The sequence below is a fragment of the Clavelina lepadiformis genome, chromosome 1, assembly GCF_947623445.1.
Source record: "Clavelina lepadiformis chromosome 1, kaClaLepa1.1, whole genome shotgun sequence".
In the NCBI taxonomy this organism is placed as follows: Eukaryota; Metazoa; Chordata; class Ascidiacea; order Aplousobranchia; family Clavelinidae; genus Clavelina; species Clavelina lepadiformis.
Window position 1 is genome coordinate 11862762 of NC_135240.1, and position 26259 is coordinate 11889020.

The 26259-nt window shown below is 35.0% G+C and overlaps 2 protein-coding genes across 3 annotated transcripts; both read left to right on the forward strand.

Annotated features, from left to right (window-relative positions):
* Positions 1–1846: 1846 nt before the first annotated feature.
* Positions 1847–8453, forward strand: LOC143459783 (vesicle transport protein USE1-like). Of its 2 annotated transcripts, XM_076957062.1 has the most exons (8): positions 1847–2066; positions 3538–3590; positions 3657–3735; positions 4557–4644; positions 6553–6620; positions 6825–6859; positions 6989–7136; positions 8024–8453. In XM_076957062.1, the coding sequence occupies exons 1-8, from the start codon at positions 1944–1946 to the stop codon at positions 8204–8206; spliced, it is 777 nt and encodes a 258-aa protein (XP_076813177.1). In that variant the 5' UTR covers positions 1847–1943; the 3' UTR covers positions 8207–8453. The 2 variants fall into 2 exon arrangements, with proteins under 2 accessions (XP_076813177.1, XP_076813185.1); XM_076957070.1 differs by lacking the exon at positions 3538–3590 and having other exon boundaries at positions 1863–2066.
* Positions 8454–12571: 4118 nt separating this feature from the next.
* LOC143460159 (protein Wnt-4-like) lies at positions 12572–23196 on the forward strand. The gene is made up of 6 exons (XM_076957571.1): positions 12572–12785; positions 16982–17170; positions 17504–17577; positions 21080–21201; positions 21283–21420; positions 22597–23196. Exons 1-6 carry the CDS (start codon positions 12697–12699, stop codon positions 23065–23067), a joined length of 1083 nt encoding a protein of 360 aa, XP_076813686.1. The 5' UTR covers positions 12572–12696; the 3' UTR covers positions 23068–23196.
* The last annotated feature ends 3063 nt before the right edge of the window (positions 23197–26259 follow it).

Consider the following 26259-nt stretch of genomic DNA (forward strand, 5'->3'; position numbering starts at 1 on the left):
TTTTATTTTGGTTTTTAGATTTTTTATATAGGTTTACCTAAACTTGGAACTGTCCATCAGGTCCACTGAACAGGAGCAAGCATCGTTAATACCTTGTCCAAGGACATCACAACGGAAGTGCCACTAAGTACCAAACACGGGCCGCATCATAGCGATTTGGGAGTCCAGCGATAAAAGCATACTAATAGGGATGTAGGCTACTGCCTAGGACAGGGGTGGGAAAACTTGTTCAATGAAAAAGTCACTTGCGGAAAACTGCAAACACCAGCTAGCAGTAAAATCAATAGTGTCAATACAAATATGGTAAACAATGCATGGATAATTATAAGTAATGAACAATAATGGATATTACTATTCAGCTAGAAGAGCCACTAAAACAAGGTCGGTGAGCCGCAGTTTGCCCACCTTTGGTATAGGACAATAATTAGTCAGTGTAAGCTACAATAAAATTGCCTTGAGAACCATGACATAGAGGTGTAGCCTCAAAAGTCGTAAACTTTACTCGCCAATCCGCTCCATGACAAGAACAACAATTTAATTATAGGTCCAATGTAAGGGAACTGGCGTAATGGTAAAGTATTTTTCATTTGATAATATTTGCAGTTTTACCAGAAATTAAATTATTTAATAACGTGGAAATATTCAACGGCAATTACCACAACGCGCCAAAATTTATGCGCCTTGAATGTGGCGTGTGAAGTTTTAATACTATGGTTCGTAAAGTAATTGGCATAATGCTAAAGTATTGTTTTAGTATTTGCAGCAAAGTATTTTTGTAACTTTTACGGTGGTTTTATCAGTAATAAATTATTTAATAAGGAATTGGACATATTTCAACGAGTTTCCACAACGCGCCAAATATTTATGCGCCTATGTCGTATGAATGTGGCGGATAAGGACTAAGGTCACACGTCATAGGCGCATAATTTAATTCGCACAATACTAATATTATTTATTTGGTAACTTATCCGTTGTTATTAAAAACTGATTGTTTAATGTAGGATCGGCAATATTCCGACGCAGCTAACATAACACGCCAAATGTATGCATGCGCGGTGGCATGATGGGTAAACTTCAATTGATAGAAGTTGAATTTGTTACACAACCCCAAAGTTACATTTTGCGACCCCGTTTGGGAAGCCCTGGTCTAGTTTATAGTGTGTTACAGTATGGTTTAATAGTCTGGGACTGGGGATCTGCACCAGACAGGCAGACACTAATTTAAAACCTTTAGATATATCACTCAACAAAATAGCAAGACTAATTAACCTTTAGTAATAAATATGCTAAATTAAAAAACTCTATGTTCAAAATGATATCCTAAATATTTCCCGAACCTATCAATTACGGACAGGTAAATTCATGCATAAGCATAACTACTATACCAAATCCCTTCCCCATTTTTCAGCAATTGTTTTTGTGAAATACAAACAGTACATAACTACAACACCAGGTCATTTTTGCGCCGTAATAGAACAGAGAAAGAAAGAAAGACCTTAATATTTAGCGGTGCCAATTTTTGAAAAAAATTATCAAATAACTTGAAAAAACTAAATCAATGCAACTAATGCTCTAAACATTTGAGATCTAAATTGCTGCAGAGCAAGTGCTGTTGAAGTGAATGTTCTTATAACATGTGTTATGTATTTATTTGTTCCATTTATTATTGTAGCCTAACATTTATTTTTTGCCTGTAGGATAGCCTTACTTTTATTTGATTTGTTATAGAATTTGAGGGCTGGGGCGGTAGACGTCGATTACCACAAGTTCTTTTGCCGTCCCATGCCAAGCTACTGTTAATTTCTGTAACGTATCTATTATTATTTGGCAAAAATAATTTTCTCTCTTTCCGTGCAACCCTTTAGGTGAGCTGTTAAATGTGCATAGCCTGTGAATTGCTACTTTCACTGATAAGGTCTCTAATGGTATATATATAAGTTGAAATGCCACCTGTAAACGTGGGACGTGTGTCCATGAGTAGAAATGAAATCAATTTGATTAGACTTTTGGCACGATGTGAAGAAATGGCTGCAAAAAATGAGGATGATGATTGGCGCCTGGAAAAGGTATGATAAAGGTTTTGTCATGGGTTTTTAATACACAGCAGAGGTGATTTGAGATGAGCATTACGAGTTATTCAATACAAAATAACCAAAAAAATAACACCTTTATCACAAATTATTTATGGTAAAGAGTTCTAGAATCAAAACAAATTAAAAATTGTTCTAAGTTTTAAGATATAATTCCTGGAATTTTTGCCGCTGAAGGAACCTTTTTTGCTTGTAGCATTTACAGCTTTTATAGCAAAATGTTAAAAGGTTGCTGGTTATAATTCTTGTATATGCTCTTTTGATTAATATAACATTTAATAAGAGCAGTGCTTCTTGAAAATTTGTGATTTAATGCTGAACGCTCATAGATGTTAGTGTGCCATCAAATTTGTTTTGATTTTGATGTTTTACTTACATACCATATATATATACATTCTATTTCAATTGTAAATATGTAATCTCAAACTTAATTGCAACTTAAATTTAGGTTTTTAGGTTTTCTCTTAGTTTTTTTTTTGCATTCTGATGATTAACTCACTGTAATAGCATACTGCATAATTTGAAGTTGTCCTGCAAAGACTTATGTCAGTCAAAGGATAAGGATTATGACACTATACCAGGGGTGGCCAAACTGCGGCTCTCGAGCCGCATGCGGCTCTTTGAGCCTTTGATTGCGGCTCTTTAATGAATTAGCATTGTTGAATTAGACGTGCAATTTTCCCGGTCTAGACGAGTTGTTTGATCAGATTATGAAACAATGCGTTCTATCACATGTAGTAACAATGGACTCATTGTTAGTAATAATCAAATTACACTCCAAAAAGTACATTATTGTACAGAAGTGTGCTAACTTGTACACTGTAGTTAAGTAAACTGTCAAATTGAAGCTGTACGTCAGGGCTGACCTAGTTTTAAGTCTTGGTTACGGTTATACCAATAATTGCAAAAAGAGTTGGTGAAGCCCAGGTGGAGACTCATAGTATCACCACGCAGCACTAATGTTTATCAATAGCTACACTTCGTTGTAAGTGAATAAATTCGTGTTTTTTATTGTTTTGTGTTGTGGCTCTTTTAAAACTGGAATTTGTTATATGCGGCTCGAGCATGAAGCAGGTCTGGCCATCCCTGCACTATACCATACCAGTTCATATTATTCTATAGCCAAGGTGCTACCGCTGATGATAAGCAAAACCTAAGATAACAATATTGGCTCTAAACAGAATTTCTCAAATACAAATGTATACGATAATAATTTGTAACATCTGTCATAAATGCAGGCTTCCAAAAAAACACTGTTTCCCAATTGTTTAAGAAGGTTTGCATGATATGCTTAAGAATTAAGTTAACATATTTTTGTTTGAGATTAACCATAATCAGAGTGTTTAAGGTTAGTTTAATTTGTCTGGAATGACTTTTATAATAGTTTAATTTATTTGTTGTGCTGAGTACTAGAATTAAACCCCAGTTTAAAGTTTATGTTTTTTAGTATGTTGAAACCTTAGAGCAATTGTTGCAAGAGACCAGCAAGCAAGGAAATAGGTGACACTTTTTCGCTTTCGTTTCACATAAATATTTTTAATCTTATTTAATTATAAATGTTTTTAGACAACCAAATGATGAAACACTTAAAGAGTACAACAAAAAAATTAATTTTTTAAAAGAATTTCTTGCCACAAAGAAACTGGTATGTTGGGGCACACTAATTTGCGGAATGTTGGAAAGTTAGCTATTACTGAATCCACGGTTCTAATATTTCAACCTTTGTATAGTAGCAATTGGTTTTGTGATATTTAGCATATATTTTGACACAAGCATAAATTTACTGTACACAAATCATTTTGTTCACAAAGCTTTTAAAGTTTGCCAAAATGCCAAAAATAGATTTCCTTTGCTAGTTCAATGCATACTGCATGCTAGCTTTATTTTTAACACTTTCAAGTTCCAATTTTTGTATTTAAGCTATAGCTTACCAAACGTTGTCATTATTATGCATTATGATTATAGTAACCACTCCCAAGTTCAGGGAGCATGTATTCTGTAATTCTTCACTTTCGAACATTCCATTCTTCCAGGCCATTGCCTCTATTTTATGTTTAAATATCATTATTGGGAAAACATTTATATGGGACATAACATAATGTATTTTTTGGAAGGTATGATGAGCATGTTGACTGTTGTGGAGTCAAAATTTAGTTTGACTTTGCCAAAGTTAAAAACTTTCTGTTCTCAAATCATGTTTTGAACAAATTGCAACTTTTAAAGTTCAAAATCTGTTTTATCCACCAGAAGAAACCTTTGTGCCATTCCCAGATTTGACAATTTATATATCAACTGCTAAATAAATTTGGAGAGAAAGCCGTAAGTAGTGTGATCAAAAGTGGAAGCCAATCCTTCTTCCATTAGAATACTCACAGTTGGCAGTCAACATGTTAAGGCTTTCAACACTTATAATTAATCATTCAAGTTTGTGTTAATAATTGTGTATTTTATTATCTTCAATGACAGCCATCAATTGCTGAAAAAGCGTTAGCAAATCAACTTCTTATTCCTTCTAAATCTCAAACAATTTCAAGTGTGGTGGCATCTCCAACAGGTTATTTTAGCTCAAAGGTTTCATGTTAATTATGTTAAATACTTAGTATTCTAATAAATGTTATTTGTTAATTACCGTCTTGTCAATCAATAATTAGAATTTTGCAGAAAAATTATTTTTTTTACTTCTGTTCCCAGTCAGTTTTTGTGGTTTCAGGTCTTCTTAATATCAAATTCAAAAATGTTTTTAAACATGGACTTGCCTTTGTAAAATTTTGCATTGTCTGTACTGTGAAGTTTAAGTTAACTGCTGCATCTCAGAAAGAGATTAAGGTATATATATTAACAATTTTAGTATTAACAATTAACAATTCCTTTCTTCACAGAAAGGAAATTATCAAGTTTCCATGTACTGTAAGAGATTTTTTACCTTAAAAATCATCAGATAAATCATTGTTGAAAATAAAATGTTATGGTAAACATTTTACGATGCTCTATATTAGATTCCTTTTGTAGGTCCTTGACTTAAGCACAAGATCTATAGGTTTTGATCTTATAGTGACCTACTTTCTAACTAGATCTACTTTATAATTCAGGAGATAAACTTCCAAGTTCTAATACATGGCTACCAGTTCTAATACTTCCAAAAATATAGGATATGTTTTTGTCCATGCTCCTGTTTTTGTTATTTTTTAGTTAGGAAGTTTAATGCTAAGGTCAATGACCTACAAAGTGGAACACCTACGCCTACGATTACGTGGGGTTTAACAACATGTAGCTTACAACTTGTTAAGAGTTTAACCAAATATCAGTTTCTCTAAGTTATAATTTATCAGATGGTTTTAGAGCAAAAAGTCTCTTACAGGAGATAGAAACCTGATGACTTCATATCCATGACACCATCATAGGTATTGTATCTCAATTGGTTCTTGACATATCGCAATCTACTTCAAATTCATGAAGTGGACAATGAAAAAAATTTATAAATGAGTGAGCATTAAAAAACATTTAGAGAAATTTTTCAATTTGAAGTGAAAAAGGTCGGAAACCACAACGTTTTAAGACTGCAACCAAAAGATTAAGTTTAGTTTTTTTTTTGCAAGTGCCGTATTAATTACTTATTTAATTAGTTGCGTTTATATACGGATGTTTAGCAACACTCATGTTACATTAGAATTCTTTAACTTTGTGCCAACATTTCGGTAAACTTTTTGGGTTAATGTGATCAAGGCTACGATGGGTGTCAGTGCCGCTTCAAATCTTGCAAAAAAAATTTAAAAAATGATTAAAAGTTAATGGGAATTGAAGTAAACATAAATACAAATACAAGTAAAACTAAAAAATAAACGTACAAGGTAAGGTTGTTATTAAAGTACACTTCAGAGATAAAAAATCAAGATACTTCGAAATCATGTTCAGAATAGAACGAAAGGCAAAATGCAATTCGCATAGTGTTCTATGGGTTCCAGCGTCAATCTTTCCAGCAGTAAAAACTCACTTCTAAAAAACAAATTTATCAACATTTTAATTTAAAATTTAGGATGTTATGAAATCTAACCTTGGCTGCTTATGCAAGGAAGAAAGATTTTTTGGAAAATTGATCCAAGAATTAACTAGCTATTGACAACCCTTTTTTGCGACTGTCTCCAAAATATACAGGTCCACTTGGACTTCCTAGATTACTAAGATCGTTTAGCCAGATTGGACCTCATTACATAATATTTGAAGTTAGCACAAAACTGTATATAGCCGATTTCTTCATTTTATGCTTGCGCAGTACGCGCTTGTACACATATGCTAATTTTCATTTAATTAACGCTAATTTTATTAAGTTATATTTTGATTTATGCTTTATTTAATTTTCATATTAGTTTATATTTTACTCACCAATCGGTACCAACACTATTTCTAAGCAAGAGGTATATCATTGAGTGTGAGTAATATTGTCAAATATTTCTGTTGTTTGTAGGTCAACACATCAAGCATGTTGCTGCAACAAAATATAGCAGTGAAATGAGAAAAGAATTGATGTCAAAGGTAATTTTGGAAAGTTACCTTGAAATTTTCTCTGTAATTTTCTGTGTATTATTGCAACAGCTATGTACTGCTGGTAAAAAAATTATGAAATATTTTGTGGTCAATTAGTTGTTTCTACTGAGTTTTGTTACTTACTGTAATTATGGTAACACTGATTATATGAGCATTCTGTGATCAAGTTATGGTTGGTACTATCCTTTGTAGGAAAGCGACAAACAAGGCAACTTGCGACAACGAAGGTAAATTAATTTTTAACAGAATTTTACTTATTGTTATGTATTGAATGCTGACAAGGCATCACTCATCAAAACTAAAAATGCTTCTTTGTATGTGTTGCAGTGTAGTTAGCTGTTATATTTTTTGCATAGTGCGCCAACAAAATCACATAACACTGATGAAATGTTACGCATCCAGCAAGATCAACATGAACGCATTGCTGAGGACATGATTTCCATTGCTCGCAATCTCAAACACAATATTACTGTGTCTGGAAAAATTATCAGAGATGACACTAAGGTAAGTGTGTGTGTACCACATCATTGGCATTGTGTGTGTATACACTAGTACGTACCACTTTCAATTGGGAGATGTCATATAAACAGTAATTTAAAAGCCTATTTTTTAAAACATAACATTGCATGTAAAATTACATCACAGGGTTTTCGAAGCTAAGCAACTAGTATTCGTGGTCTTCTTCCAAAAATATCAATTGTTATAAGTTTTGAAATTTAAAGTATGCTTGTGCAGTGTTAGTAATCTGTTTGATTGTTTGATTCAATTTTTTTAATTTGAGACATGTTTTTGAAAATGTATAAACTTATTTAACGAGAGTGAAATAAAAATTTGCTCTTTTTTTATTCTGACATAACACAGACAAACACTAAATTTGTGATTGGACAGTATCTATTATTTTCTGACTTGATTTTGACTTAAAATCCAATTCTTTTTTGGCCAATAATTTTGATAAAAGAATAAAATGCTATTGCCAAGCTAAAACGCTTTTGCGTTTGCCCTATAGCTAGGTTTCATTTGAACCTAAAAGTGAACCTTAGTTAAGCGAATTTGTTGAACCTAAAATGTAAAATAAAAAAGCATGTCAAATATTGAAAACATTTATACACTATATGCAAGGTATTTGTACATTTCTAACCTGGCACGTATATTGTACTTTTTCCTTCCTTGTTCTTATTAATGTTCCAATTACAATAGACAAATTAGACATATGTTTGCTTAGTAAAAATAATTTTATAGAAGTTTTGTGGTACAACTTGGCTATATTTAACATAATAGACTTGACATTTTTAAACTACTTCAACCATTGAATGCTTCAATTCATTTAACACTAAATAGCTTCATGTTAATAATATATTTTGATTATTTTATGTTAAATTTATCGATGATAGGTTTTGCATAAAGCTTCAAAGAAAGCAGAAGAAAACATTTCTCAGTTAAAACACGAATCAACTCGTCTTGAGTCTCATTTGCACAAAGGAACAAACTGGTGGTTGTGGATTGCATTAGCAGTAGTTTGCATTACATTTCTTTTTATGATATTTTTTATTCGTTTTGTCCCAAAACCTAGATGAAGTACAATGAATTTCAATATCAAGACTAAAAAATTCCTTTTTGTCAGAAAAATGTGCAATGCTCATAAACCATGCTTAGAGTCATTTTTTGTGGTGGGAAGACGCAGTAGTTAATGGTTGTTGGAATACAATCCTGGTGTTAGGATATTATTTGATTTTCACCATTTTAACACATGTAATCATCTCTTTCCTTTTTGTAAATTTATTTGGTTTCGTATTATATGCAATACAAATCGTTTTAACACCATAGTTGATATATTTTCGTACGTGAAAGGAACTAGCAATAAACCGGATACTTGTCAGTTTGGTAGCAGAGTGTTTAAAGCGCTGAGCTCCCAGCAATGCAGCTCGTATTTAGTCGGCTGCCCAGTGGCGCTCCCGTGGTAGTGCCCATAGGCAAGGCATTAACAACGCTTGCTCCTGTTCAGTGATCCTGGTGAACTGTTTCTGATTCAGGCAATCCAATAGATTATGAAATGTACATGTATTCATCTATATCTACAGAACAGCTATCTCAAAATCACCGCCACGTTTAAGTCGTAACAAGACTTTCCTCAGACCAAGATTCAATTGTTATCATCATGATTCCACACCATTAAACTTGCCAAACGTGATCAAGAGAAACGTTGACTAATAGGCTAAACTGGTTTTCAGTGAGATGTCGAGAATGATTGACTTCAAATCATGTTAAACGTGAATTTTACTCTCATCTCCGTATCTCTTCAACCTTTGGTTTGTCACACAGGCGACGTAATGGATGACATCTCACACATCGAGTAACACTATCGGTACTATGAGTATGATGCTTATCTTTCCAGCCGAACGGTTTACTGGTAATGAATTTACAAGTATTTTCTGATAAAGGCTATTTTGTATTAATGTCTTCATGTTTGAATGGCTTTTTCCGATACAATCAAATTACCTCTTTATCTATGTTCGTAGTAATGAAGACGTAAATAGCCTACTTGAAACTAGTGGTGGCGCTATTGAGCTATTGACACTAAAGACTACATTCATACTACCCAAAAGTTGACACCTAGAAGGGATTTTTATTGAACTTTGTGAATGAGGGGGCGAACAAATAAGTTAGTTTTCAATTGCACCTTCACGAAGTTTGACTACTTTTAAAACAACCTATGTATTACGGATAATTTAAATTTGTAGTGGTAAAGCCCGCAGAGGCACAGCTACCCCATGAGCTGATCCTCATTCGGGTAGCTGTGTTTGGTAATATTCTGTTCTAAAAACTGAACCAGTAAGTAGAGTCGTAAACAAGTCTTGAGTCACAAGTCAAAGTGAGATAGCTTTTAAGACTCTCCAGCTTTCAAGTCAAGTAATTTAATAAAAGTGACTTTAGTTAATGTTTTCAAACAAACTAAAACAGATTTATGTTATCGTAATGCACACAATCAACGAAAAATGAATAAAATTAAGTCAAGGCTTTTTTTAATGCTGACTCAAGTCGAACCTTTTTTGTGTGTAATTCCTTGGAAGAAGCACAAGTCACTAAAATATGTGACTCGAGCAAACTCAATGATATCGATATCATTAGGCTACCACTCTATGTGGAATTCTGGAATGTGGAGCGTAAAAGAATTGTGGAAGTAACCTAAAAATTATGTGAAAATGCTTCGCAAAACAGCAATGCCAGCGTAATAAAGTAAAAATTTGAAAATTTTGGTATAAACTAACAACGATTTTACGTATATACATAACCTTTGCCTTAACAACTAACCCAAAAACGGAAAAGACTTATATCAAACTCACCATTAACTGGAGACTATTTGTCAGGGTAAACACATCAAAACATTTGGAAATATGTCAGTGCATGCCTAAATTCAACATTGTATTTGCCATGGTATGCCTAGCCTTTACAAGTGATGTTTAAAAAGGAGATCTCTGTCGATTACATGGTTTGCACACATTACAACGAACCGCCCGAAAGGGTCGTGTACTCTTATCTGCTCCGCCTACTGGTGGCAACCCCTAAGAAAAGGTTATTGAAATGTGTACAGTGGCCATTTCGGTGATTTTCATCATGATTGCTGGTTTGCCTGGAATGCTGTTCATATAAGAAAAGAAATGAAAACTTTCCAAACCAACGTCGTTGCGCCAATCGCTTCAATCTACCAAAAATTGTTTCCCAAAGATATTTTTTCTATTTCCTTTTCGTTTATTCGCGTACAAAGTTTTTAAGTGCCTGAGCCTGGAATGTTTTAAAGGCTGTTTTAAGGTACGCTTCGTGTATTTTGGTAGGCGTGCAAGGTTGCAACAAAAGACATAGGGTGGAAAGTTATTTTTACACTGTTATGTTTGTCTCAGATGATGAGGTTTGTTCAGTACTGTAAGAGCAAAAGTAACCAATGAATTACTCGATCAATTCAAACATAGATCAAAGGAGTCTTTTGCCGAGGTCATGCTTATGTTTAAGCTCATACAAATTGGAAAACTTTACTTTAAACTATTTGTAATGTCAACATTATTACTTAATAATCTGAGTAGCAAGCAAGTTGCAAAAGTTAGATAACGACGTTACACCCCCAAACTCTTTTGTGGACAGCTTTCAATTATTTTGAGGGCAGCATGCAATGAGTTCGTTGGATTTTGTTGATGAGAAAGAATTCCCGATGTTGATTTTATTCCAGGATTATCCGAGCTGTAGTTTAAGGAAAAGAATAACAGTGCAATGAATTTAAAAACGATATCGATTAATTTAAATTTTAAAGCATTGTTTTGTTGCATGACGTAATTGTCGTCAGGGCAAAAACCTCCGTAACGATGGAACGATTAAATTTATCGTCCACAGCATACGTACACCCCAGAAAAAATACAAATGTTTAGAAATTTTTCGGTCTATAAAATTTATCAAGATAAAATAAATTTATTTTGTTTGATTTTTACGTCTTTCATGATGAAAAGCGTAAAAGCAACATTTTTCACATACCGATTTTCGTTTATGAGGCTCGATCGAAAAAAATAACCTTTTAATGACGTCATACGCTCGGGGTATAAAAACGCTCAACATGCGCTGGATTAGTAAACCACAGCCGCATTTACACGGCTTCGTGGTAAAAAATATAGTGCTGCACACCACTGTGGTGTCTTGCCTTTGCATTTTATCTGAAGGGTCGGGATTATTCATGAAGTTTAGCGGCAGCTTTCGTTCTCAATACCCGGTAAATTATTATCCGTTAAATTCGCAGAGACGCGTTTGCTAAAAATAAGTGCCATGTTACATAAATCTGCACAATTTGGTTGTTGACTTTCATTTGTTTTGGCTTGACGTAGACTTGATTGAGTATATTTGTAAACGATCGCTTATATATACACTGGCGATTTCCATTTCTAAAATGTTTTGCAATGAAGAATACAAAATGCGTTTTTATGGAAAAACCTGTTATTTATTTCATCAAGCCATATATAAGGTTTATTGCATTTCGTACAAAAGACTATACAACATCTGCTATGACTACAGAGCACAGCTTCGCTATGAACATTCGACATTTTTCATTTTGAGTGATAGCGAAATCGTATACTCGTGCCTCGCAGAGTTCTGTCTTTTAAAGCAGTGAGTTCGTGCGTTGTCACAACAATCCCGTCGAATAAATCTTTTTTAAAATGTTAACGTGTTAGACGACCAGTGCGGGGATACGCTACGAACCTCGGTTGCTGTGTAAGATTAATTACGTTCAAACGACGAGCTCACACAGACATGTTTTGATTGAGTAATGCTTACATGTCGACAGACGTTTTTCTGACAAAAAAGATGTGCGAAATATTCGGGTTTGTCATATAACGATCACACATCGCCATGACCTGGATATTGCAAAATATCTTCAATAATAATAATGCTTTGGTCAAATTCTGATTCATTTAAAGTTTGTTCAAGTCAGCTATAATTTGTATTTTTCAACACAATTAGTGAGGAGAGGTTAATTTTTAGGAAGGGTGTGTGATGTTAGAGGTAGCATAGATGAAATTTTCCAGTCCAAAACCGAAGAATACCTTGCAAAACCTGGAAAGTTTAAATAGAATAAAAAATCAAAAAGAGTTTAAAGTTAATCAGTTTCAGCAAATCAGCTATATTTCAGTTGTACAGTGAAAATTACTTAAAAGGGTCATTCTTTCTTGTTTAAAAAATTTGATAAACGATGTGTTAAGCTAAAGAGCGTTTACTTTATTTTTCTGTAAATGGAGATGCAATGCTATAAGAACAAAGTTTGATTTCTGCACAGTATTTGGGATAATAGAGGACTCTTTTTGCCGAAACAAATGTTTCTCTCTCTAAACTAGACACTATACTTCATCAACAAAATATTAGTATAAAAATATAAATCATTAAAACCAAGCAAATTGTAAAAATAAAACTTGTTTGTAAGTTTTTTGTTGATCATTTTGTTTAGAAACTGATTAGTTTTTGCAAGGGTGACTCTTGCCTAAAAGTGAAATTTGAATGTTTATGACATTCAAGGTTAACAGAAGAATTTTCGATGAAAATACACAAGAAAAACCGTCTCTCAATTCTCTTGACCTACTTTATATGGAGTTGGAGTGCACTTCTCACCAGCGCTACATGGTGGTATGTTTGAAATTGCAATTTTTAGTGCACGAAAAGCTTATACTTTGTGTTAATGAGTGTGAGTATCATGTCAATAGAGGGCTAAGAAAATTGACAAGCTTGGAAGTTTAATATTATTAAGAACCTGTTAACTTATGAGCGTTAAGAAAATTGCGATGAGCGTCCAAAACGACTGACATTGTATTGAATAATGCAAAGGTTGTAGCCCTGGTTTCTCTTTGTTTGTGATTATTTTCAAGCGTTGTTATGAATATCATAAGTGTTGCGATATTCCAGTTGTCACATACTTCCAAATCTTGATGCGATTTATGGATTTACTCTCCAAACTTTTAAACTCTGCACCGCCACACCGACAAAAGTTTAGGTTCCCGCACGGATACTATAATTCTGTCTATGCCCTATTAAGGCAGTTTTATGAGTTTTACACGCGTTTATGCTAGTGTCGTGGTTCCATAACTGCGGAAGAATTGGATTAAATACAAATAATCCTAAAAGGCATACTTACCAAGATCGAGAATTATATGACTTTATAGGTGTGTGACAAACAATAATATTCCCCATATAGTCATGGGAAAATATCGAGCTCTTCGGCAGATCGTCAACATTTATAGTCTTGTATAGGCTGTTTCTCAGGCTTTCAGATTCCCGGCCGTAAGCTACTCCGAAAAAGTCACGTTCGATTGCCGTTGTAGCAACGAAGCTGCCGAGGTTATGTTTGAAACCGCTGAAAGATGGCGTTTCTAATTGGGTGATGATTGCTCAGACGTGTGCCTACTTTTGTTTGAAGGTCGTCTAGACTTTTCCCTTTCATAAAATATTTCCCTTGCACATGTTTATTAATGTCGCAACTCACAACAAAAAATTAATATTTCGTTTTTTTTATTGCCGCGCTTTCATGTTTTGAAATATTAACATGATTTTTCAAAACGGATCAGAAGTTCCGTCAGTATATACAGTGTCGTGTATTGGAAAATTGGAAACACGTATAGAAGGGAACGAAAATGATGAATGCACTTGTTAATATTTAGCAAACGATACGATAGATATATAAGACAAAATCATTGCTGTTATATATCTAAATAAAATCCTGGTTAATTTTACGTTTCGCCAGCTCCAACACACTTCAACCTACTAATATATGTGTTATTGACATGAAGCTGTCTTGTTCGGCTAATCGCTAATGTGTTGACAAACGACGATGGTTTAAAGCGCTTTATAGCTTTTTGTGCATAGAAAGACAATATTCTAATCGTCTTATCTCTTGCTTTTACAGCTGCGTTGAAAACAAGAGAGCTTACGATTTCAACAAACGAGCTTTTATAAAAATGCAACCAATAAAAATGTAAACATCTTTGGTTGAAATAAAATTATTGAGATATTTTGGCCTATCTATTTATTTATTTTTAGCAATTTTTGTTTTGCGCAAATCAAACACATAGAAATGAAATTTCGAGTAGAATAGAATTGAATGGTGTTTTTTCTTTCTTTTCATCATAGCAAAAACATGTAGATAAATAAAAAGTGTAAGTTTTAATGAAATAAACTACAAAAAAAGTCATCGAGATTCCAAATTTGTGCTGATTTTAACAAAGTACAAGAAGGCTAATTACGCCAGTCAAAAAGACTTTCTATTTCGCCAAAGAAAGCTGGACAGTTCAGGTTAAAGGGCTTTGGCTCATTAACCTCGGCTTTTCAGGGCGATGGTATTTTTTATGGCCATTTACGAGGTATTTTCTCCCACCATTGCCCAACGGAATTCCTTGATACTTTATTTGTTGTTCACCTTGCGTGCCAGCTACTATATAGCAAGAGAACAAGCAGCTCCGGGCTGTGGTATTTGCACCTGTCTGGAAGTGCGGCAATATAAAATTAACATTTATGGTTGGAACGTCGCGTTGATTGTCGTCGAAACTAACTTTTTAAATAGCACGAAACGTTGCATCATAGTTGAATATAGATAGTAATTAAATTTCACAGATTTTTGTGTTTGCTGTATATATAAATGTTGTCGTTAATTAAATATGAGTAGTCCTTAGAAAATGGTAGATAGCGGACAATTCTCACTGTCCTTTGAATTAGGCACCGTTTTAAAATGCATACAATATTTAAATGTTCACATAACAAACGACAAGTTCTGCGAGTGCGTCACAAGAAGGGTAATTTCCACTCTACTCAACTTAACTAAATTTAACAGTAGTAACCCCACAGAATTCTATTTGGTTACAGAAAGAAAAGTGAGTAATGATCACTAGGCGTGTATAATTTATAGATCTTCAAGCGTTTCCGAAGAAATCGATTGCAAAATTTATGTTTTATTTAATCAGTGACCACCCTATATCGTTATAGCAGATTGATTAAAGGCAAATTAGTAAAAAATTACTTTCTCTTAATCACTTTCCGAGTTCTATTGTATCCATGACATATGACAGTATAGTTTTGTATGACTTCAACCGGTTTACTGCTGCAGTGTAATAAAACAAACAAAGCGTAGGCAATGAATGGGAAGTCATTTGGCCGATGGACACATATTTGGCTCCTGTTTGTTTACTTCGCCGTAAATATTGCTGGAAGATCAAACGTTTTTGTCACGTATACTTAGAGCAACCTAAAAGGCAGCCGAAACAAATGCGGGGTACGGCGTGAGACGTTAAATGAAAGGTAACTGACTCATTTTCACAGGAGCAATACGTCCGAAATATTTATTGCTCAAAGAAGGTTCCGATATGTAGTTTATTGCCCATAAAATAAAATCTCAAAGGGCACAAGGGCACAAGTCCATCATCTTTCGATGATTACGTCATTGCTGATCCTATTTTGGCAACACGGAGAGTAATTGGCAAGATTTTCGTCTATTTATATCGTCTTGGAATCTAAAAGGTGCGTTACATGATCCCTGATCTGACACTTATGTGCTATTATCTGTTGCTCATGTATAAGACGCATTGTCTTCTCGATCCTCAACCAAGAACTTTACGTCACCCCAAGAACGGATGCGATTGTATTCGTTTGCTTCATCGACAACACATAACTTAATCATTTTTCAACGTTTTTAAAGCTAACTACGAAACCACTAAGTTAGCGAATAAGTTTTCGTTTGGCTCTACGATCACAAGCTTTTTGAAATAGTTGGCTTGTCTAGAATTGAATAAGATCTTGGGAAATTATGCACAACTTATGACCTTGAGATCTATATGTACTTCATGTTGACTGCTCGCGTTTTGTCGTGTAATTACCTCAATTTGCCAGTTAATATCAATCATATCATCGTTAATAAATTGCATGAAAAGCTCCCAAAATAAATGCATAACTATATTATTTGACATTAATTATTATGTTTGTTGCATCTTCTGCGCGAGTTTTACCGAGAAGAAGTTTATAAAACATATTTGTAATAACAAAACATATACATTTAGAAGATATAGCCTTCGACAAAAGCGCTAATGTTGCATTTGAGTTAGTAAATAACGAAGCTATAGAAGTGTGTTTTCAGTAAACAATGTGTTGTTTACTGTTGATTTTCAGTCGTGTTCCCAAAAGTACCGGTAGCTCTTAATTGCAAGGTCCATCGGAAGGTGTGCACGTTTTACGCATAGCCTATATCTGTATATACTCAACACTTATTCTGACCTGTTGCGCTCCACGCTTATGAGACAAATGGGCTATAATTATTACTGTAAAATCAGCAACGTAGTGTTGGGACTGACATCTGGCACCTCACAGTGAAAGTCATACATGTTCAAATATCGCGACGTATAGGCTACACATCACTACATTTTTTCTGGTTTCCTTTATTTTGTGTAATATTCATAACTGATAACAGAATAATGTAAGGGAAAATATGTCTAATACCACCAAACAACATTGCAAATGAAACAATGTAATTGTGATATGAACGGAGAGGTTATACTTCATTATTACCGAGACATGCATTGCGCTACATATTTGGCCTGTGCCATATATAGCAGGCCGTCTGTACTTCACGAAGTACTATAAATTTATAGGTGCTCACATAATTTAGTTGTTTGTACATGTACTGTAAAATCACAACGTTATGATACAGTTTATGTTACTGAATAGCAAAAACAGCATTTTATACAATCGTCATTAACATGTATTGTATATTATAGCCTACATATCTATATTCGACCGCTGGAAGAAGCTATACACCTACAGTTTACACAATGATATTTTATTAGGTTGTTCACAGTACCGTCCATCGAAGAATTCCGAAAAGAACGCGCAGATGTGGACGCCAAACAATATTGCGACTCACTTCGTTTAATGACACCTTCCCAAAGCGAATTCTGCTTGAGACATCCCACGCTAATGCAAAAAGTAAGCGAAGGCTTGCAGAATGGCGTTCGTGAATGTCAGTACCAATTCAGGTATAAAGATACAGTTTTATTCTCTAATGATGAGTGTTACTGTATATGCTGGATAATGTTGCCATTGTTTTTATGTAAAACGAGATACAAAAGTTGTAATTTTTAGTTGAATGGTTAGAAAATAGTTGTAATTTTATAACGTTTGGAACCGTAAGTACCATGGCAGTCATTGATTGTAACATAGAACAAAAATCATATTTTTTCTAACAAGTTTCCTCTGCTGTTGTAATTCCACCGAAAATTTACCCATAAGCAAAGGAGCTTATTAATATAATTGTGTATTTTTTGCAAACTTCTAAACAGAGGTTTGACTGGAAATATGTATGTTTGCAGAAATAGCAGATGGAACTGTTCCATTTATCCAGCTGCGCCCAAGTACCATGCCTTCAAGCCAATTATAAAATCATGTAAGTGTTTGCGATTTTTAAAATTTGCATTGACTTTTTACTTAGGAAAGCATTGTACCCAACCACAGCTAATTTATCGAAAGTTTTGTTTTTTTCACCATTCTTGGAAAATTAAACTAATAATGCATAAAACGGAAGGTCTCAAAAATACCTACATTTCAAAATGGCGATGGTTTGTAAATTTCTAAAAAAGTCGATTTTAGTGTGAAAAATAAGAACACTCGGTATGAAACAAAAAGTGCTTTGTTTAATATTATCATTGAAAAATCCCTTATACAGTATTTTAAGGGGTGTATAAAACCATAACACTTAACTGATCAAACGTTATAAAAACACTCATACCATCTACACACACTACCTGACCTGGTCTATACATCTTCCCACAAGTATCACGATGACTTTGGAGATCTTTTCATTAGGAAGGAAGTTCTTCATTTGGACTAAAATCAGTTACGCAGGAAGTCTAAAACTTGTACACCATTCAAAACGACAAGTTTTAGTTGGTTTAATCGGGTGTAAGAATGTATGAAATTCAACTCATTAAAATTTGTTATTTTTCTCACACGGATGAGAATTGAAATGTCGTAAGATTAGAATTTTGACGTACTTTATACGTTTTTGAATGGTCAACTGCTTGTAAAACCCTTGTTTCAGTGACTGCGTCGGAAGAACACGGTCCGTATTGCAACCTTGTCCAGTAATTGACACTAGGCGAAATGTGGTTACAACATTTTTGAAAATCCAACAACGTTAATCGCTTCAGCACGCGCAGCGTTAATGGTAAACAACAAGTGGGTAAGGAAATATAACCCTGCTAAAACTCTATATTGATTATTTCTTTGTCGGGTTTCGCCCATAATGTCAAGTATGTGTGGGTATCACCTTACTCTAGACGGCAATCGCGTGTCCCATGGGTTAGAGGACCCTTATTAGGTGCACAAAACCAGCATTGATTGGGCCTTGATTACTTAATGTCCTTAGCAAAAGAAACAAACAACAGACAACGCCCTTTCTAGGTAAAACAGCAGTTCTAAAAATCTATCACAGCTGCGCCTCCGTCGAAACATAAACTTCGTAAAGTGTTCTTAATGAATTCGTGGCTGGTTTAATGCATGAAAGATCAAAGCAACAAACGGATACGTGAAACTTAATTTTGGGCGAAGTTTTTCGGTCGTCAACTGCATTTCAGTTTAGGGCAAAAGTGGTATTCAAAACCACCTTTTAAGGGGGATGGGCCAATTTTCAGAATTTGTCAAAACAAAGCTTTCGTTGAACGTGATGTAATGATCCCCACGAATTATCCGTGATTTCAAATGGACACTTACCGGCTTACGAGGATAAAATCATATCCGATAGTTTGTTTCAACTATGCCTATACGATTTCTATCTTAGCACGCAAGTAAGGTCGCATTACAAAACGTTCTTTTATGCATTAGACTTGGGCTATTGTTTGGCTTCGTTTTCATCTTTAACAAAAAAAGAAATAAATTCTTTTCAAGTATAGTGTATCAAACCTATGTTGAAGTTAAGGACATTACATTATACAAGGCTCATCTTTCTTGTCGTCATATCACGTGTCTAAATGATTTCGGCGTGCATTGTCTTACATATCATATAGTTAAGTGTCTTAAATAATATGTTGTATCCGAAAATATTCTGTTGCAGAAAATATACTGCAAATTATGCGCGATCGATTTCTCTGCAAAACGTCTTCCGCGCCACAAGTCCCACTTTAGGCTATACCCTTTATTTCTTTCAGCAATATACGCCCCATGAAATTGTGTTGAAAGTAAGTGACTTTTGTGGCATAGTGGGTAAAGTTCCTCTTAATTCGAAGAAATAATATCGAGAAAACGTTTAAGTTTGTAAATCGTGCACCCTTTTTCTTTGACGCATTCAACGCAATGAAGACGCAAGGTCTTTTACGTACAATAGGCGTCATTTCCTTGTCAACCCAGCCTTTCTATCAATCATTTCCGAGTTAAATATGAGCGAACGCCTACACAAGGCTAGATTTGATATATCCGTTGCACCTGATGCCCCAGTAAACATGTTTTCAGGAATTGAAAGTTGGTTCCGATAGATATCACTTATCTTTGCCATTATTCGAATGGTCAGAGCACACAAGTAATGTGTTTGCTGAGCGATATTGTACGAGATGTCGCGTTTAAATAGTGCACATTTTTCATTTTCAAATAAAACGTGTCTTGTGGGGCAAATTTAAGATGAGCTCTTTTACAAATCGAGTTCTTTAGTAAAATAGGATACCTGAGGAAAAAGGGTAAACGCTTTAGCACTTCTACTTTGCAGTTGCAAACTTTAATCAAATACATAACTTTGTTAACTCTGAGCAATAATCTTTCAATGAGTGTTCCAGCATTTTCTTTTACGAATTTTACGGGATTGCACTTTCTTCTTCTGAGCTGTACAAGAAAAGTTAAAGTTATTAAGTAGCTTACTATTAACAGATGACACATCATAAAGGTTTGCCAAGACCTGTCGAAATTATTGAATACGTGAGACAGCCTACTACAAGACTTAACAAATAAGTTTAGTTCAACAAAAGGGGTTTTGTTAATAACGTATAAAGGAGTGACGCTCCAATACAAATGATTAATCTGCATCTTTCTGTGCCCAGAGTTCGGAATAAGCGTGCCGGTCAGTTCCATTTATAGACATATCATCAATCAAGTTACTTTAATTGTGCCCTTTTGCCGACAGCGAATTAATCGCTCAGTAAATCATATATGGGTTTGTGTCATCCGTTGTCAAAGAAGAAGACAATTATTGTTGCTGGTCTGTTTGAAAAATTCAAGTAATAAAGCAGCCTCACCGTTTTATTTTAAGGTCATCAACCCGCAATTCAAATAATGTCCATTTGAGCTCACGGGCTAGTTCTCACGGATTTAAAACACGGCTGTTAATATTTACCTCACCTAAGCTAATTTTATTGATGTATTTTTGCAATTTAAATTGGCGATTGCCTTTATTTTCATAAATATGAAGGCTACAGTTTGAGTAGTGCTGTATTTTTTTTGAGATTATATCATAAAGTTTTGCATAAATACCGTAAGTACAATTTTTTTGTAAGCGTATAATGTTTTTCCGAAATATTTGGCGTGACGATGAGTGACGACAATTTCAAGTATTTTACCACGACAGTGCCACGCCATCCGAAGTCTTTACGTAAGATAATGCCTCACTAAAGGCATTACACGACAAGCAGGTGTGAAAATCGCGCCGGTTTGTTTGTGCAGACAACCAAAACCACAAAACCGACTCTTAGCACAACCTGCCGGTGAAAAATCATTAAGTTATTATAAGGCCAAAGCCTAGGTCAAGTAGATAAGAAATAGGATGCCAGTGCCACAGCTTTCACAGCAACAACAACTACTGTTTCTGTTTGGCGTAATTGGCTTCATTACTCAGACAGGCTACTTATTGAAAGAAATTATTATTTCGTTCCAATGGCTGGCATATTCCTATGTTTATCTTTTTACAGCAAATCGCGAAGCTGCTTACATCCATTCAATATTTGCAGCCAGTGTATCATATGAAGTTACCAGAGCTTGTAGTTCCGGAGATGTTCCTGAAGAATGTGGATGCGCTAAGATAGGCAAAAGAGTATGACATGATTTCTAACAGCATTTTCATTGTTTTTCAAAGTTATTTTAGATATAGTCTAACCTTTGCCATAATTTTTAGACAGATTCTAACCACTGGGGAGGATGTTCGGACAACATAAGGTTTGGCGACAGCATCTCAAAAGAGTTTTTCACTGAATCAAAACCGAATTCAGCCAAAGCCAGACTAATGTTGCACAACGGTGAAGCCGGCAGAAGGGTAATCACTCGCTGACATTTATGTGACAGCTAAACATGTTAAACGATTAAGAGGTTTTACGGCTTATTACTTATTAGTGACACCTTTTCGTTGTTGGGCAAAATCATCTATTAGCGAATGGAGTTGACTAGATGCGTCGTATTTCATAATGTAATAGATCATTCTCCGCTTATGGCCAGCTGTGCAGCGCCTCAAGATAAACTTATGTTTAGTAGCTTAATCGGACATGTGCAATAGAAATTTGTATGTGTATAGACGTTACATTATCCGGTTAAGCCCAAAACGCTTAAGCTATATGGAACGTTTATCACCTATTTCAGCCTAAAGTCTGTGCTGTTTTCGAGGGTTATGACCTAGTTCAGGAGCGTTAATATGATACGGAAACCGACGCACTTGCAAGGTTAATTGCACCCGGGTTTCGGCCACTTGAGCTTGATAAGTGCTGAAGTGTGACATTCTTCACATTTAAACGAAATTCGTGTAGCTTTTCAATCGTGACTGCAACACCTGTTACAAATAATTTAATACGTACTTAGTAAATGCACTTATCATTTTCCGTCGACAGATATTTGATTGACGTCTCGCTTTCGTTTCCCAGTGACGCGGATCCTTCCGCAGCTCAAAACCTTTAACCTGCAGTGAAGTGCAGTTAATGCGAAGCGCTTTAATGTCTGTGGAATTACGGTATCAGCATCTTTCAGCGTTTTAACACTGTTACGGCATAATTCATGGCGTGTCTTGATAAAGCTGACTGACGGCGTGAGAACCTTTAGTATGTATGGACTTTTGCGCATCCGATTAGGAGTCAAGTGGAGGTTAACTGCATTGCGAATAATGCGTCACACGGCCGGATAATAATAGTTTAGATTAAAATTGGATACTTGAAAACCGTTTGGTGATAGATTAGTGAATATGTATAAAGTATCTTGTTTCTCGCTTTTACGACTTGTTGGAAATTTTCAAACCATTAGTCAAGGCCGTAAAACGGCAAAAACTTTTTTACCGTATGACTTTGAGCGTTAAAAATGTAAAAAACTTTACGGGAAGGCAGTTTTGCTTAGGCTATAATAAAACAACTCAAAAAACCGGTGTCTGTTATATACGTAAAAAAACTGCAAAATAATTTTGCTTTAAACTTGCTTTCCATATTGTTAATAAGTTCCTTTGATTTTTCAGACGGTTCGTGCCAACAATCGTGTAGTATGCAAGTGTCATGGCCTGTCAGGCGCTTGCACGCAAAATGTGTGCTGGCGAGCTATGCCAAGACTTCGTAACGTCAGTCGAATTCTCAAAGAGAAGTTTGATGGTGCTGTTGCCGTAAAACCACGGGTGAAACCTGGAAAGAAACTTCGTCCGGCTCAAAAAGACCATGTTAATCCCACCGCTAATGACTTAGTTTACATTCGAAAAAAACGTGAAACTGATTATTGTGAAAAGAACTTGAGACTGGGGTCGTATGGAACTCGTGGACGCTTGTGTAACGAAACTAGCCAAGGTACAGATGGGTGCGGTATTATGTGCTGCGATCGAGGATTTGAAAGAAAAAGAATTGTTAAACAGACAAAATGTAATTGCACTTTTGAATGGTGTTGTAAAGTCAAATGCCAAGAATGCCGAGAAGAATTATTGCAAACATTTTGTGTATGAAATGAGTATGGCGATACACTACATTCTGTATTAGCCTACGCAGGTTAGTCATAGGTCGCCAAAATTTGCAAGTTCCCTTGTTATTCTTATTGTTATATTTATACAAGTTTTTTGAATTAAACATCAATTGTGTTACACGTCGCATTTTATTCCTGTTGTACAAGGCTGAGGAGATCTCTTTCTAAGTTAAGGCGAAAATACACTTAACTTTATTCTCAATCAAGTCTCAACCAATACGTGGAAGACAGATTTAAGAGCTAAAACATCACCAATACGGCGTATGGACATATGGTGGCTTTAAAATGCACTGAACTGGGATAGAATTTTGACATTGAGAACCATTACCGACTGCTCTAGAAATTTCCGGCCACAACAAAACATTTCACCAATACACAAATTACTTATCCCGCTCAGAAACAGATACAGTAGCCTAACTGTAACAGTATTCCTAACCAATTCTGTACGAGCTGCGGATTAGTCTTATACGATGCAGTTTTTAAGCACGAATATTTCACAACCTCTATCTATGAAGACTAACGAGACAACCACTAGATGATGCCACCGAACACTTTATCTAGGAGCCTAACGGCTATATGTGCGCATAGAATGTAAAATAGTACCCTTTTTTTCTGCTGCAAAAACAGGAGAAATTTTTTTACCTGTAGCTAAACCAGATCATCTATACATTACAAACCACAGATAATCGCTATAGTTATTTTGATGTAAATATTTTGTGCAGCTCGTTAAATGTTACTGTTGGGTTATATAATCTAATGTTATGTTATGGCATTCGACCAATACAGTTTTTGTAAGCTCCATTTTCACACTCAATCTTTTAAGAAACAATTGCAAATATGAATGTGTACAGTGATAAGTAGCGAACGGTATAAATCTCGCCAAAGGTTCAATCAACCGTACACAACTAGGCTATCCTTTGCGGCCGGTTAGGTAGGTATGTATGGTAAGATAAAAATTCATCCTCGAACTGAATAAAGTCTTTCCACGACTTAATCCCGGCGATGATACCTCATAACTCGAACCACGGTTACCGAGTTAGCCTTTATGCAAGTTCCGATTGTCACACAGTTTTTATTTTTTTATTTTTATGACGTAGCATATTATATTGCCTGAATTTAGATTTGTCCTTCAGGTCCACGGAAGAGAAGCAAGCGTCGTTATTGCTTTGCCCAAGGACATCATATCAACATTGCACCACTGGGTATCGAACTCGGAACATAAACCGCGTGATTATTGCGCTCAAACCCCTGCGCTCAAACCACTCAGTCACCGAGCCGACAAGCCGACTATATGTCTATATTCTCCTTCTGGACAAGATCCTTCTTTAGGCGTACATTCTATCTAATCCAATCCTCCAGAGTTTGAATTATTTTGTATCTTGGCACCTCGACAATTATATTTGCGTTCCTTTCTTTGGCTAAGGCTATCCGGTTCCTGGTTATCCTGGCTGGGCTGACACAAATTACCCTTAATATTACAGATCGAAATAGAAGATTTCGATACGGATTATTATGATCTCGAAAAAGAAGCAAATTTTTCGTTTGTTCAACTTTTAACCAAAGTAGTCGAGCGAGCTGGTCAAGTTTCGATTAAGACAGCAAAAAAAGGATAGCGTTAGAGTGAATTGGTGCAGGTTAAAGAACAAACTGATATTTATGCAAATCCATAACTGCTTACTTTTCTCATTTCGCTTCATCAAAGTATAGCTGACGAGGAAAAGGTTTATGCTTTGTTTAAAGCCTGTCACTTTAAAGTCGCAATAAATTTTAACTGCTTGTTTAAAAACAAACTTTTGAAAGTTTTGTATCTCCTGGTAAGAGTTAGCAATTTATGTTAAATATCCCTATAGAAAAGTGCAATATTAATTACTACCTCATTTTTGGCCTAATGAAGTTCTTCAGGTGCTGATTAAGACTATCTATAGCTGGAATACGACATCTATGATTTTTGTGAACTAGGCTACTCAGTTTTATTTTGCAAGATTTACAAGCATTCTCGCTTTAAGCAACCAATTTAATTTCGATTTTGGTAGAGTATATACTTGCTAAATCAATTCGATATGCAAGTTTTACCAAATGGTTTTATAATTCGAAGTTACAGTGGTTTTAAATCTGGAAAATCAAATTTTTGTAGTTTCAGGAAGAAGAAAGATCAAAAATTAATACGCAAAATTCTGAAATACACCTATTCTGTAACACATCCAGTGTCGAGGCAGTGCGTCTGTGTTGCAATAATACGAAGAGAATTCCGTTGGTCTTATAGGTGTGTGTAGCATAACAATGGTGATTGGTCACTGAAATCTAGAAACGAAACATCGTTCAGTAACTGAAATGAGCGTGCTTATTACCAAATTAGTAGTTAGGATATTTAGTAGTATTGAAAGAGCACTATATAAATGTAAGTTATGAAGTTCATTGACATTGACAAAACATTCTGAAATAGAAGTGTATCGAAAAGCTTCACCTGCGATAGCATATTGATGTTACACATGTACAACACTTTTAATGATTAATAATTTGAGCTATTGATGTGCATGGAATTGTGCTTCAGTGTCTTTAGTAAATGTAAACTAAAACGGAAGCATTAATAACTTGTTTTAAGGAATGCAATTCTGTCCTGCGAGCAATGTACGTATATAAGCATGGTACAGGCACGTATAAAATGAATTAAGTAGAACAAGTCATTGTCAAATGACAGAGCATGTATAGCTGTAGCACATGAGCACCAGAAGACCTATTGTATAAACGGAAAGCTAAATATTGTAGCAGTAAATATGAAGATAAAATAAATTCTTTTTACTTTTTGTATCCATTTGAAGGTCGAAGCAAAGCAAAGAGAAGCAGATCATCAGCATTTAGAAGAAGTCGGTGAGCCTTAGTACTCTTTGCATAAGTAGCAGGAATTCGCAAAAACTGCACCCATGACAGTTTGCTTGTTTTAAAGTGAATCCAATCCATAACGTTTGAATTGTTCAACCATACAACAAGAAGCGAAAATGTTTATGGTATTATTAATGTGATAGGCCTATAGACCATACAAGGCTTAGCTTTAATCTGGTAACAACAACTGTTTTTGTAGGCATCAAGAAAGGCCCAATGGTATGTCTGACGACAAAGAGTAGCAATACACATGATCATGATTATCACAGCTTTGTTCAGTTTTCTGATTGTAACT

Coding starts and splice junctions, on each gene's coding strand:
- LOC143460159 (XM_076957571.1), top strand. CDS start 12,697: ATGAAAATACACAAGAAAAACCGTCTCTCAATTCTCTTGACCTACTTT. Junction 21,202..21,282: donor GCGCTAAGATAGGCAAAAGA/GTATGACATGAT, acceptor CATAATTTTTAG/ACAGATTCTAACCACTGGGG. Junction 21,421..22,596: donor ACGGTGAAGCCGGCAGAAGG/GTAATCACTCGC, acceptor TTGATTTTTCAG/ACGGTTCGTGCCAACAATCG.
- LOC143459783 (XM_076957062.1), top strand. CDS start 1,944: ATGCCACCTGTAAACGTGGGACGTGTGTCCATGAGTAGAAATGAAATC. Junction 6,621..6,824: donor GAAAAGAATTGATGTCAAAG/GTAATTTTGGAA, acceptor TATCCTTTGTAG/GAAAGCGACAAACAAGGCAA. Junction 6,860..6,988: donor GGCAACTTGCGACAACGAAG/GTAAATTAATTT, acceptor TTTTTTGCATAG/TGCGCCAACAAAATCACATA.